This window comes from Rhea pennata, chromosome 5, assembly GCF_028389875.1.
Source record: "Rhea pennata isolate bPtePen1 chromosome 5, bPtePen1.pri, whole genome shotgun sequence".
NCBI lineage: Eukaryota > Metazoa > Chordata > Aves > Rheiformes > Rheidae > Rhea > Rhea pennata.
The window spans coordinates 36,918,733-36,934,468 of NC_084667.1; the positions used below are offsets into that span (position 1 = coordinate 36,918,733).

General features: G+C 38.5%; 1 protein-coding gene across 5 annotated transcripts in view; it reads right to left on the reverse strand.

Moving 5' to 3' along the window:
• ABCC8 (ATP binding cassette subfamily C member 8) overlaps positions 1-2,055 on the reverse strand; it is a 79,906-nt gene extending 77,851 nt beyond the window's left edge. For all 5 annotated transcript variants that reach the window (XM_062576132.1, XM_062576131.1, XM_062576133.1 and 2 more), the window contains exons 1-2: positions 1,828-2,055; positions 312-453 (exon numbers count right to left, since the gene is read on the reverse strand). In XM_062576132.1, coding sequence (XP_062432116.1) covers positions 312-453; positions 1,828-2,017 — 332 coding nt within the window. In that variant the 5' untranslated portion in view covers positions 2,018-2,055. The remainder of the gene's footprint in view (positions 1-311; positions 454-1,827) is intronic.
• Positions 2,056-15,736: the final 13,681 nt, after the last annotated feature.

The following is a 15,736-nucleotide window of genomic DNA, read 5'->3' on the forward strand; positions in this document are numbered from 1 at the left end:
AAAAAAAGCATACAGTGAAAAATGTCACCATCTGCTCAAATTGTCAGGATTTATCTATGATTACTCTTTGGAAAGATAATGTCATTAAGCTGAACTAAAAATGATTATGGTCATTTGTATGTGTACATACTTGGCAAGGTCTGTGGAATTTCTGATACAAGGTCGGTAGGTTAATCACCAAGAACATAGATTATATGTTTACAACCACAAGGCATATGGTTTAGATGAGAATTTAGACCAAGAGACAATACATACAGTGAAACCCTTTAAAAATACTCAGTGCTTTAAGGAGAAAGTATACATCCACTTACCCATCAGACACTATACCCTCTGCAATTTCACACACCAGCACAAACAAAAGGATGAAAGTCAGTATCCAGCGTAAATTGTGGCCAGGAAAATGAAGCCATGTGCTATGGTGAATATGAACTTTGGAACTCTGACTTCCCCATCCTAAATAGGAAAAGATAATTATAACAAGTTTTCTTAGAAAGAACAAAAATAACCAGCAAGAAAAGTGATACGTATGCTTCCCTGTATACAGAAGCTGTATATGTAACAAACTAGTGTACTGATGTTCATACAATTGTTATTAAACATGCAGATATTTGAATCTTTTCAGAATTATGTTCTTGTTGCTTCACTTCTCATATGGAATAAAATCAGCAAAGCAAATAGAACACAACACTTCAAATTTAATATTTTAGTAATTTGCTGTCAAATAGCTATATGCATTAAATATTCCTCACATTTATATATACTTAAATATTTTGATAAATGCAAGGTGTACAATAATTTATCTTATACATTTAGTTACTCTAATTTTCAACTCATCTTACAGATAACTTTTTTTTTAAAATAAATCGTTCTCTAGGTCTTGATAAAAATACTGGTTTTTTTAGTGAGTAAAAAGAATAAGAACACCGAAAAAAGCCAGATAAACAGATTATGGAGCAGTACTCTAGGCAGTTCTTCAGCTGATTCTGAACAGTTGTGCTGTTATGTCAGCGCTGGACCTTCTATAATCAACAGAAGCGAGCTTTAAACCGTATAGCCCTCACGCTACATAGAGAAAGGATCAGGCTGAGCCGAGTGGTACACATAGCTTCAGTAGCGACAGATGAACGTATTGTTAAACCACCGGGCCACCTACTGGTAACCCCAATTACCAGTGACTGTGAAGGCTGCCTAGCTGCTGTGACCCTCCCAGAAACCTGCAGTAGACATTATTTGGTAACGTACAACTTACTTGCAAGGTTTTCTGGGGGTTTCTAGCAGCACCTTCGCTCTCGTTTCCTACGCCGCTGGGCAAAACCTGCTGGCAAACCCCACAGCCCCTGCAGGGAGGCTTCCCCAGCAGCGCCCGCCGCCGCTCCCGCACAGCGGGAAAAAGGAACCGCGGCCATGAGTAAAGGGACCCTCCGGGACTGCCAGCATCAGAGGGCAACCTTGGGGCAGGCGGGCGCCCGGGTCTCCCGAGGCGGGGCCCGGGCACCAGCTACAGCCGGCACTCGGGTGGCGGGGAGCAAGGCAGGGGGCGAGGCAATGCCAAGGGGCAGGGGGACACACTAGGGCAAAGCCAAAGGAGCGGTGGGTGGGGAGGGCACTAAGGCATTGCCGAAGTGCGTGGGGACTCACTAAGGCAAAGCCGGAGGTGGGGGGAGACAAGGGAGACGTGACAGGTGGAGGGGACGCAGCCAGGCAGGCAAGGGAGACGCTGCAGGCGGGAGGAGAAGGGGGGCACGGCCAGGCAGGGACAAAGGAAGGGGGCAGGGGAAAACGAGGCGAAGGGGTCTCCCCGGCGGCGGCGGCCCCGCAGGCACTCACCGATGAAGAGGATGGGGAAGGTGATGAAGAGGAGGAAGACGTGCGGCACCACGTTGAGCGCATCCACAAAGCAGCCGTTGTTAAGCACGCCGTGGTCCACGTTGTAGGCGGTGGAGTTGCCCTCATCGCCGCAGAAAGCCAGGGCCATGGCGGGACCCTGCGCGCAGCCGGGCGCCGCCTCCGCGCACATCCAGGCGGTGCTGCGCGGCGGCGGCGGCTCTGCCCGCACCTGGCGGCAGCGGCAGCGCGGCCCGGCGCCGCGCGGGGCTGCCCCAACGGCCGCCCGGCCCCGCCCCAACGGCCCGGCCCCGCCCCAACGGCCGCCCGGCCCCGCCCCAACGGCCCGGGGAGGGAGCAGCCGCGCAGGAGCGGCGGGAGGCACGCAAGGAGCCGCGCCGGGGGGGCCGTCGCTCCCCCAGGGCAGTGACCGAGCGCTGCAACAGCCCTCAGAGGCCTTAGAGCAACGTGAAAGAGCGTTTCAGGTGTGACGGGCGGTGATAATTCAGCATCTTATACAACAGAACGTGGAAAAGGGCACTAAATTAATGATGACAGAGGAACTGTGGGGTAGTAAGAACGTTTTTAAGGTTCTGTCAGCTTTGCACTTTTTTTCCCTCCATTATGATGAAGACAGATTAAATCTCATAAGAAGCTGCACTGCTGTGCTCCAAGGAGACTTTGAAATCACATCCTAAATGGCGATTACATTCAAGTTTCACCTATTTTCCACCTCTTAAGGAACAAGGAACCCAAATCAAAATTACTATTTTTTTTTTACCTAGACTGTTGATACCAATTAATTTGAGTGGGTTCTAGATCACTCTCTAAGCAATTTTGCACATACCAAGATAACCTATAAACCGAACTTTTCAAAACACTTTTGTCTTGTTAGGTTCAGTTGAGCCAAGGCCAAACAAAAACTCTAATCAAATACCTCTATGCTGGAGGACAAATGTTGAAAAGTAAACTGTGAGGCAGCATCAGAAGTTTACAATTGGTTTACAGTTTTGGGCAGAGGCTGAGTTAAAGCCTGAGATTCAAATATCTGGTACATAGCAGTGAGATACTCAAAATTCAGTCTTATCCAAATACTTAATCTTGGAGCTCCTTTTATTCCCAGTCACACTTATCAGTTGCTTATCTGATTGCTTATACAACTTGTCACATCCTAAGAACAGAAATGCAAACAAATAATGCCCACATACCCAGGATTTACGCTTCAAAACATAACAGCTTCAAGTTGGCTAAACATCAACATTATACTCTTAAGGAAATGACTCCATAAATGAAAAGCATTTGCACTTAGGGAAAGTACAACTTCCGTAACTTTAATGGTCAAGCTATGAATACTCAGCATAATAAAGACAAAGAACATCTGATTTCTAGGACAGACAGCTCCACTAACAGACCCGAAAATTATCCTACTTTCACACTTCTTTTATTGATCTTGTCAGATAGGAGGGAAGAAAAAGTAATTCTCTGTGTGCAACATACTATTTCGTATATGGGGTCTTTTGAATTACAGTAGTGTGGTTGAGACTAACAAAACATAAGCCAAATCCTTGTATATGTATTTTTTTTTAATTTTAAAGTTATACCCAGTCTGAAAAGACTGTAGTTATTTTAAGTTTTGGATAGAACTCAGCATTCAACTGAGCTTCTGGTTAAGCTTCTCTCTGTTAAAATAATCCTAGGAGTTATTTAATAAACAAAACAGTATGTGCAGTTAGATACAGATTTTTTTTTAATCGCTTATATTTTAGTATTCCCTGAAGCCCCAAGCAATGCAAGGGTTCTGTATGATATGAACAAATAGCAAAGAACTTTTCAGAGTTTATACCCTACACTGGTATCATAGGGCAAGGCTTGGGAAAGGAATCATCACCACCTTCACTTTGTGGCTGGAGGACTAAACACAGAAATTGAGAAGTTTGCCCAAGTCTCCAGAGGAATTCAAGAACAGAGCTCAGACCTTACGCTGTTTCTCAACCTCGACATCATCTTTGTTTATGACAAAGTGTCAATCTCAGTATCTTAAAAACATATTTCTCAAACTGTAAGGCATCAGGAAGTCAGGAGATGCTGTAGCTTGGAATTTGACATGCGACTTTTTCACTTTTTTAAATGCTGCGAAGATTAAATCATTAACACCATTGTTTAAAATTAGTGGTGTCGATCCAGATGTAGACAGGCATGCATCATGAAGGTAAAGGTGAGTTCGAAATGCATTGGCAGCCTGATCAGCGAGGTGATGGATTAAATGGAAGAAGAGTTGTGGGTTATAATCAACTTATTATATACTGAAAAAACCCGCTGTAAGAAATCAAAACAACTAATTGATAAGCTGAAAATGCACATGCACGCACACTTTTAAAGAAATTGTATCTTCAGTAACAAAACTGTAATTTTGTCCCTGCTGTAACAATAATGAAATCAAAGAAGAGTAATGAATTTGGACTAATACTGCTTTTGATTGCTAAAACATCAAATAACAATCTTTTTCACTCACAAATGGCAAACAGGCTACTCACTGACTTCATCAATTAGTTCTAAGAGAGAGTATGATCCTTTTCTGAAAGTCTTGTATATGATTGCCTGTGATGGCAAAAGATTTACTTTATTTACCCAGAGTATCCCTCCTAGTCCTGTGTCCAGTAGTCTTTGGGGTGGGTCACAGAGGAATAGGTTGTTTCTCAAAACTTCATTTTTGTGAAGTTTTGTGAGAATAGAATTACTTAAAGTACAAAAAAGCAAAGGAATAATGTGATACCAACAGTTAGACAGCTTTGTTTATGCAAACTCTAGACTTAGGCCCATGATACTGTCCTGCACACTGCAAAGGCAGCCTAATTTTTCCTCAAAACTCTCAATAGATGGTTTTTTTTCCCCTACCTTTTTCTGACTGTGTCCATGTTGCTGGAAGTCAGTTTTCTGCTTCATAGTTTCAGCCCATCTATTAAAAATGAGGACTCAAGCCAGATCTTGGCAGTAACTAGCACATTTAGTAGCTGTCTGGAAACACTTTGGAAGCACCTTGATTATCTGAAATCAAATTTCAGACTTATAACGGGTAATGTTTTTATTTTAAGGAAAATCACTTGTATGTTTGGCTTGAAATTTGAATTTGTCTAGGAGCCATATGCAGAAAGGGGTATTAGACTTCAAAGAAAAATATTAACACTTCAAAATTTAAAACCTGATAGTTGTTTATAACAGATGAGAACATTCATGTCAGTGGAAGCGTTCACTCTGCTCTCCTACCTCTGTCCTTTGTTTCTTAGCCCTCTTGTTCAGCTGTTTTGCACTGACTTCTCTTTCTCAACAGTACTATATAGCAGAAAAGGTCTCAAAATCTTGTTTTGCAATTACATAGATCACTGTACAGGCTTTTTGCTTTTGTTGTATCTAGAAATAAATATATATAAAAAAATCTTTAAAGAGTTCTGAGCAGCCATAGGTCACGTTCAAAATTAGTTAATTAGGCATACAAATTCAGTCCTTAAGCAGGAAAAATGTATTTTTTTTTTGTCTAGTTTAAAGACACTAATAAGACCAAGAGTCAAGGGGAAATTTTTATCAGAAAAATATAGCAAAGAAAATGGAATTTGCCAATGTCTTCTGCTCATTCATTATGACTTAAAATTTGCTAAATGTACATGTACTAATTTATGATTTATGCTTTGCATCAAATTCTGCTCTTAAATGTAGAGAGGAAGAACAATTTACATGAATGGGATAGAAATGTCCCTTTCAAAAGCATGTTTAGAAGGGTTCAGAGCAAAAAAGAAAACCACAAAAAAACCCCAATTATTTTATTGTTACAAGGAAAAGAACTCTATTAATTCATAGAAGACATCATTTGAAAACGCAAGTAAGATTTCTTTGTAAAATTTTTCATGTACTCCTGTTAAAAAAGAAAAAGAAATACCTGTAAAGAATATAACAGTACCATGCAGCGGCTCACAGAAATGACTGTTTTTCTCTAAATAAACCATGTAAGTTTTTGAGTGCAGGCACTCATTAAAAATGAGGAAAACTTATCAGTAAGCTCTTTTTGGACAGTGATCTCAAAATACAGACAAATATTCAGCTAAGTGTTTTAGAACAGCTTACTTTTAAGTGTGTGCCACTGGGCGAGTTCTATTTAAACTAGTGAATGAGCACTCTTTTGCATCTGTTTGGCACATAAGCCAGTTAAAAAGGGGAAAAAAAGATATATATATTTGATTTAAACATTGTTTGTTTCCTGTATTTTACATAGCAAGAATGGTTAACACCACTTCTTTTCTCCATCTGAAACTCAAGGAATGCCATTCTCCTTCATCTATGACTGAGGAAACCATACTACGTTATTGTAGGACAACCAATACAAGCCTAATATTCCCCTAAATAGGAACAAACCACTGAGCTATGGCCTTAAGCTCTTCAAGTAAAATTCTGATGTCCTAACATGTTGAATAAAACTTATTTCTGAAAGATAAATATTCTGTTTGACTATCAGGAGTAATTCAACATAAAGCCACTTCTAGCACACAGTCTAGGTTCTGTTACTCATTTTTAATTACTTTCTCCCAAGCAAAGTAGGCTAAAGTCGAAATGGGCACAAGTTACTAGGAAAGATTATGCAACTCCTCACAAGCATGAGGTATTTTCTTCATCGTGCTTCTTGTCCAAAGACTTCGAATCTAGCATTATTAGAAAGGTAATGTAAATTGCACATGACTTCTACAGGGATGTCTTGTGGCTTTAGCTACATACATGATCTATGTAAGTTATTTGCTGAAGTACAGATTCTTTTTCAATATACAGCAGAGTATTTAGGCAGTTACACTTGCTCCAAACTAGTTCCTCACTAAAAACTAGCTTCCAAATTTAACACAGCTATAGCAGTGCCATCCTGGCAATATCACATGACACTTGAAACTTGGGCAAAAGCTGGGGGGGGAAAGGCTTGCTCTTAACTACTTTGAAATGTTAAGCAACTTTCATATGTTTGGTTAATACCTGGCAAATGCATGGTGAATCAAGTAAATAGTAAAAGAAACAGCCTACAACCATTATCACATAAAAATATACCTGATGCTTTGTTGCCATCACTAGAATGCTTTTCAACAACGGAGATTCAAATGTACGTGGACAGTATTCTAAAGGTGCAATGCTTTCTTTGAGTGACAGTACTCTGCATCTCGCTTTTACTAGGCAGAGAAGTTATTGTCCTGTTCAGCAGTCCTCTCTTTTAGACATCCACTTCTGATCTCAGAAGAGCAGCCAGAAGTGTTTTCAATAAAAGGTTGTTTTTTCCTCTCACCTGCCCATGCCCTTAACTCCACTCACAGTTCTGATACCTACCAAAATACTTTCAGGAAGAAAGTACTCCAGCTTCAGTTAGCTTGGTTGGTGCTCAACATTTGAAAATATTTCAGGTCAAGCTGATAAATGCTGACGCAACCGAAACAACTGAAATTTTTGAAAAATCAGGCCTAAAATAACTTCCTATTCACTCCCAACTATCCTTGTTAAATAGATACACCCTTATAATCTCTACATAATCACACTGATCACACTGTACCTTATTTTCCAGATGGTAAATGGTTAATATTTTGAGTACTCCCTGGGTTGTACTTGTAGTACAAGTGTTGTTTTCCTCAGGAGAATAGGCTTAGTGCTATGAACAAACTCACACCAATAAATAACTCACTTGCTGATTCCAGTGTAGTATCCTTTAGCAAATGTTATTTGTTACTAATTCAGTTAAGTGCTTTTGTGATTTTTGCTACATATTTGGACTCTTATATAGGATATTTTTGCCTGTCACTACACAACACAACACTGTCACATACACTAACAATAAACAGATAGGCAGCATTAATTTCTAAAAGTTTACAGGGCCAAGTCACTGGCCCTTTTAGGAACTCTTCCAAAAACAGAAAGTAGACTCAAGATTTGAGTTGTATGTTAAAGATTTTTAGGAATAACATGAAGCTACAATCCTCTTTCATTTTCAAAACAGAAAATGCTTTTCTCTTTAGGAATGCTAGAGAATTTACCTTCTGGAAACTGGTCCAGGTTATCCTAAATTTATCCAGTAGATTAAATCTACACAATAATCAGAAAGAAACTTAAAGCTTTCAGTTTAGACTTGAATGTGGAATGTATTCTGTTGTGCTGCTATTTTACAAAATTATACAAAAATTTCACACAAAAAAAGTATTGTAACTCAATGTGGTTTTGCACTGAACATTTTTCTACTATTCATTTTGAATAGAATGCAATTTGGCATTTATTCAAGCTCCTCAACGAACACAACAAAAAATCCACATTGTGGATTCATTTTTAAAAGAACTACGAGTATGCACAGAAAAGCTCTACCTTGCATAGTTAAGAGTTTTTATTCTCTGCTGGGATTTATCTTATTATTTACTAATCAATTATCAAAGGCCTACAAAAGTCCTATTTCAGGCAATTTTCCTCAAGTTCAACCCACATACAGACTACTTGAGCTTTTCAGAGGTTTGAGGGAATTGGACAATAAATACCCCCACAAAATATAAAGGAAATTAAGTTAATTTCTAGTTAGGAAATTAATTTCTAGTCTGTGGGAATTTTTTGTAATGTTTTGCATATTTTCCATAAAAGTTTTACCACAAAGCCCATTATTTCTTGGAGTAATGCAGTTTTGCTGGTGTATAGCAAAGCACCATAACCACATCCTTAGGTCTGGAATCCTTACATGGAAGTAACTGTAGTCTGTGGGACTGTAATTTGGCAAGAGTAAATCCTGAATGTCTTCACTTATACCAAATGGTCCACAGCCTCAGGCTTCAAATCAGCCAAAGATCAACTTTTCCAGATTAGGGATCATCATCTTCCTCCTCTTTTACTAAAATTACTTGATTCCTCTAAAAGAAGCAAGGAAGAAGCAAAGGAAAAGAAAAAAAAAGCTTCACAACTGTCTCCAGTGAAACCTGACACTCCTCTTTGCCCTCAATAGCAGGGAAAATACATATTTTTAATCATTAACTGTCCATTAATCTTGTCTACAAATTTGTAACATGAATAAATAAGATGCACTGAATACCAAGCCCTCAATCAATGTGTATTAACAAAACCAAAATTGTGCAAAAAACAACAACAACAACAAAAAAAAAACAGCATCAAAAGGGACTGAGCTATTTGCAAATTTGTGTTACATTCACTTAGTAGCTTGGCCAAAGGAAAGAGGAAAATTAAAAAAAATGTTTACTGTATTTAAAGAGAAATGAAAAGTAGACTTTCTTCATTCAGAAGCACATTTTCTACCTGGAACTTTATTTTTTAAAGGATTAATAAAAGGTTTAATAACCTGAAAATAAGTATTTTTATCTTTCAGTTGAGAAGAAAAGGCTCCACAATCTGCTAGAAAAACTGACTCAATACCTTAGAAAATGGGGACCATGTGGAAAGAATGTTACTGGGATGCTTCTGCTAATAGGAGTCCATAACAAATTAAAGTATACTCCTGCAGCTCTGTAAAGCAAGCTGACCCCTCGTTAGGCTCATTTCCCCAAATCTTTAATTCTGGAACTTCCAACTAAAAACAGTTTCTAGGTCAAATCCTAGGTTGTAATTCTGCAAACTATGTGAGGCTCTGATGAGCAAACATTCCATAGGTGACTTCTAATACAACTAGAAATCACATAACATCAACAAAAAGGAATAGAGAAACAGCAAATTCTCCAGAGTTTTCAGTAAGGTTCTTACTGCAACAGCAGCTTGAACTGTGTGGAAAATTGAAGAGGCAGAAGCAGCGGCACTGAGGACATGAGGAAGGGTGGTACACAGTGGGCTCACATGCTGAATTGGCAGTCTAGAGGGATGGCCTCTCTTCCTCCTGGCTCTCACAGCTGAGAGTAAGGCCAGTGGGCCTTAGTTACATCGACCAAATTCATAGAGTAGTGAGTAGTGTTGCTTTTTTTTTTTTTTTTTTTTTTTTTTTTTTTTTTTTTTTGAATGAATGAACAATAGAAATAAGGGTTTTGTACAGCTACAGCATCGCTCTGAACTTAGGGGACCACAAATGTGTTGAAAATACTGAAGAGAGATATTCATTTTCAGCAACATTAAAAATAAAATACTAGAGAAATTCTTCATGCAAGGCTGTCTTTTTTTCCTATAAAGCTTTTCAAAAAAGTGTTTATAGGTGGGACCACGTTTAAGATTGAAATCCAAGGCTGAGTGGGACCTCTGTGCATTATTACACAAGTGTCAGCAAATAACTACAGGTATCCACTTCACTGAAGGATGTAAAGCAACTGCAGATCTAAGAACTGCTCTCAGGAAAGTATGAGCTACTATTCTGAAAATTATGCACCTAAACATGAAAACTCATCTACTATTTTAAAAGATCTAAATAAATTGTCCCTGTTAAGAAAAAAAAACAAAAAACAAACAAACAAAAAAAAAAACTTGAAGTTGGGTTTTATGACTACAGCTATGAAGAGAATGTCTTTTCCCTCCCAAGTAATTCTCTCCTCCAGCACATGCATTATATTTTTGATGACTGGTGGTAACACTTGCTAAACATTACATGTTGTACCACACATTTCTTAAGAGAAGCCCTGTTTTTTTATTGTGCAAGATTTTTCTTTTAAATCCATCTTCTCAAAGTTGAAGAATATTTTTGTATAGCAACATATGTTCCACTGTTTCACTCTATAGCATTAGTGAATAAAACAACTCTGACTCTCCCTAGCACAAAAGCCTATTTACAGTGTGCTGAAAAAGAACTTTAAAGCTAGAAAAAATTGTGACTGCTAGATCTAAAAATCATGCCAAGTATATGATCAGAACTGACAAGTAATATAAATGAAAACTGTGTTCTGTTTTATTATTAAATATCCTAACAGACCAGTTCCTAAAAAACAGTAAAGAGAAATGCCTCAGCTGGTTTACAGGAATAAGTTTAAAAACTAGTGTGCAGGGAATTTTACTTTTGGGTAGGAGATTGATATCTGGAAACAATCCTAGGCATTTCTCAGCCTAGGTCCACAGCTCCATAGTAGATACCTGGCCTGACATGCGCAGGCGTAAATATTGTATCTGCGTGTTTGATACCACATGCAAACACGTGAAAGCCACCTGTACAGAGTGTAATTCTTGGCCTCTGATTCTCTCTCATATTTGTAATTATTTCCAATTCTTCTCCCCTCCCCCCCATGGTTTTAAGTAGCTGTCTCAGAATGCTTTCTCCAGGCTAAGTTTATCTCCTGCAGGAAGAAGGCAACACATGAGTCAGTGGAAACTTTCTGCAAGTCTCCATTTTAGCAGTCCTAATGCAAATGGAGATGTCATGTGTTGAGGCTCAGCCATGGAAGTTTTGCATGTACAATCATCTCCAGCCTGTTTTGCATCTACAGCGTAACAGCAATGCAGTGAGGACAACAAGAACATACCGTATCCAGCTGGAGAGCACGGACAAGTGATGATTTTTGCACGTCTGCCAGAGAGATATCCTCAGCGCAAGCTCAATATAACTCTGGTCAGAACAAGCACGATAACCTGAGAATACTTCTACATATTCCCAGTCCTCAAAGTCAGCCAGGGCTTCTCTATATTGCCTGTTTGATCAATTAGGACATCACCAGATCTTAAAAAACTACCAGCCATTTCCCTAATAACTTATGTTTTGGGCCATAAAAACTCAAGATACTCTAAGATGATGGATGGATTATGTTAGAATTAGATAAAAATTCCACCCACATCTACTCCTACTTGTATAGGCAACACAGCTGCCTACACTGTGCAGCCAGTCATTGCCCTGTAATTGGAGGAATAGATAAATAACGAGTAAGGAATAGCTGGTGTTTAATCTTATGTGTAATCTGCTTTCTATCATTATCTGAATGATAATCTGAATGAATCATTTCTGAAATGACATGACTCACAAAAGTTACTTGTGTTATTCTGGTACAATGAAAGGGAAGTATTTTGTGTATTTATGTAATTTATAGATGTAGTCACTTTTCTACATGTGCTTACAATGGTATTTTAAGCACAGCTATTCAATTACACAAGTTTAGATATACCATAGAAAAGACAATATCATATTCATCATCTAGAAAATACATCTTCCATTCACTGTGCATTCCAATAGCGCAACAAAAGAAGTTCTGTTTTTGTTTGGCTAAATGTACAAAAATGTGAATGCTTACATAACTTCAAAAATACAGATTTACCATAATAGGACAATTTAGGATAAATGATTAGAAGCCAGACAATTTAATATACTCTTATAGCTTTTCCATTTAAACAATATAATCATGCCACCCACTCTATTTTTACCTGTCTTACAAATATCAACACAAAACAGTTGCAATTACATCCTCTGTTCTAAGAACATTACTAACTACATTGTACCAACCTTTTAACTCTGAAATCACTGTTGAAGTATTTATATGTTGGCTGGTGAATAAAGTTTTTTCTACTGGTAGCTTGGGCCTTCTCACCATCTGGTCTTCATTTGCATCTGAATCGTTTGCTGATAGTGACAGCCCACCAGACACCACATGCAATGATTTCTTTGTAACAACACTGATTCCTTTGAGAACAGAAAACTTCCACATACCCAGATGTATGGATTCTGTTATGAAAGAAGCTACCTTCCACTGTGTGGGGAAAAATAAATAAATAAATTAATAAAAGTAAATAAAAAGCAGCCTGGAGTCAGGAACTTAATAAAAACACCTCAGTCATCTCAGTTCTTTCTGTTCTCTTACCTGGCTCCAGTCTCTACATGAACAATCTAATGTCACTGAGATGAAATGGAGTTCTGGCTCAGCTGAAGATAGAGGTGCAGTATAATCACAACTGAATGCTCTTCAGTTTTTCATTCCTGCTATGCATGTCACTCCTCTGCACAAAGACAAGGCCTATCTGCTTTGCATTATCATGGAACAGGTTACAATTCTTCTTGTCCTACCTGGTTGATACTGTTTACTGAGGAATCTACTTAATCTCAAATTTGTGTGAATAATCAAAATGGAAACATGCATCTCTCTCTCTCTCTCTCTCTCTCTCCCCCCCTCACCCCCCCACTGTTGGAATTGCTGTGAATCAGAAACCGCTCCTGTTCCTCCTTTGTAGAAGGGAAAAAAAGTAAATATTGTTACTTGAAAAAATTATAATTACTCAGTTTCAAAGGATAATTCTGCAAGGTTATTTCACCCTGCCAAGGAAAATAAGAGTTTAACCAAAGACCCAATTTTCTGCTCAGTGTTCATGATGAAATGTTTATCTAGTCTTATTTATGCTCTCTCTGCTAAGTGACATTAACATACAAAATCCTCATGCCGTTCATCACTGTGAACATGGAGTTTCAGCCTTCCTCTTGCTAAAGCATCCAGAACTGCTTAGTCAAAGGAGAGAGGGAAGAGAACAAGTAGTCAGAGAACAAGTAGTCAGAGAAAAGAAACTTGAAACTTTGGAGAGGGAAGAAAAAGCTTTATAAAGAATATCTTAACATCTTTCTGTCTCATTTCTCTATAGGTTAGAAGAGTCCTCGTCCTCAAAAGAGCTGTCAGATTTCTATCTATACTCTGTTTATGTTGGGAGGGTCCCAGTCTCTCTCTCCCACATTTACTTTTAAGCATCACATAAACAAAGGCTATTACAGCTATTGAAGAATAATGATTTCTACTGATGTCTGGAAGAGAAGTGGTGAGAAAAGATAACAGGATGATGAGCCAAGAAAAAGGGGGGGTATGGCAGGGAGGACTGATCTTTAAAGAATGTTTAAGAAAATGAAGAGGGACCGGAATTCAATGCGAATGCTTAGAACCTCAGCATAATAACAACAATGTTCCATAAAAAGCATCTCCAGGGCTAAGGCATCCCTTCAGATTTCAACTTTGGGCCCCAGTCCTTAAGTCTGTTAGAAGTATTATTAAACTCAGCCTATACCATTGAGACTGGCTTACATGCTTAAATTTAAGCAGGTACTTCAGTACTTCCCTGAATCAAAGCCTTAGATGTTTCTAGTATATGGTTACCCTACAAGTGGGAAGTATCTACCAGGCACAATCACCTTTCAGATGTGCAAGGTATATCCATTGCTAGTCATGTAGCACATCTTGCAATGCTGGATGAAGTGTCCAGCTGCAGCACATCAAATGTCACATTTTTTACCACGCAGATAAACTCCAAATTGAACACTAGTCACTCAGACTTAAGTATCTAAGAGTTGCGAGTCCGCAATACTTGTTAGAAAAGAAATCCTTGAAGTGTCCTCCCAGTGGCTGTTAATACTAATAGTTTAGCATCCTCCTGGAACATCTTACATATCCAGCACCAAGAAAACTTATGTTTCTTTTTTTCCCTGTAATCCATGATCCCCTAAAACATGGAGCATATTCCACTTTGACAAAATGCCATGCTAGAGAACAGAATCATATTGATTTTTTTCCCCATGTCTGACTCCATTTCCTCTCTCATCTCAGATGCTTTCAGTGAAGACCAAGAATAGCCTGAATTATCTTGCTGTAAATATGCATAGCTCTAGGGCTACAAAATGCTGTACCATTACTTGTTTCTCCAATAACAAAGCAAACACAAACCTAGTAAGAGAAGAAATATTCCAGCAAAGACCCCCAGTGTTCCAGCAGAGGCAAACAAAAGCACACTTTTTCCTGCCTTCCTTAGAAAAAACGAAATATAAAACATCCTAGTTAGTCCACATGAAAACTGTTTGCATAACCTGCCCACCTGCAGCTTCTTCAGATTTCAAGTCTACGAAAAGGGATTTTTGGAATCTGCTCTGGAGTTTATGGAAGTCAGAAAAAACAACTTCCCTGAAAACAAGAACAGATAAAATGGTCAGATAAACACAGGAAAACAAATTCAGTATCAGGATCAAACTCTTACTAGCTTACGCTAAATTGATAATGAAGGACTTTTGGACTCATCTCATTTGTAATCCTAAGGGTCAGCTTCTTTCAGGTAGCATGTTAACTTCTCTACACTAGACCTTTCTGGTCTTCAAATGATGTAAACATGACACAGTCTGTTCAAATTAACACATTTCATAGGGAACACTTTGGTAAAGAACAACTAAGAATTTTACAGCATTTACTCTAACTCTGACCCTCCTTTACCAATTCAAAAAAAAAAAATCAATGTACAGATAAACCATACAGAAAGCATAAATCATCTACTGTGCAGAAAACTTCTTAAGAGGCTGATATACATCCTTTCACACAAAACCAGTTCTGTTTTTAGAGTAAGAGTGTTTGTGCCAGCTTATATTCTAAGTTTAAATCTCATTAAGTGCTGAGATTTGCGTGTGTGCTACTTACACGCAACTGATTTGAAAACCCTGGGGGGTGTGTGTGTGTATGTATACACACACACACCCACACACCCCTTCATGTATATAAATTTGAAATACAGAAAAAATATTAAATAAGAAAATCATAATCTAAAATTAACTTAGAGCTTTTAAAACATGGTCATGGGCTGAATAAGGGCTAAATTGTCAGTTATTAAAGTGATAGTGCCAGTAATAGGTCAAAGATTTCACATCGCTAGTATCCATAAAAGCACTGAACAGATATTTCCTACCCTGTAATGAGTGTCATGATTCTGATCCATGACACTTCACATTTTTTGCCTGCATACAGGCACGCACACACTCACAGAGCAGATGTGAAAGTCACAAACCTCTAACGTAATTCATGCTCCAGTTTAGCAATGATGAGGGTATGCTAAAGACAACACTGCAACTAACATGTCCAATAAATTCCTAAGAGAATAAGACCAATTGTTAACAGTTCTGAGAAACTCTTCCTCTGGGTTATTATCCCATAGAGAGAGATAATGAGTCTAAGCAGTCTTAACCAAACAAACAGCTCTGAGAAACTAGAATATCCCTCTGAGA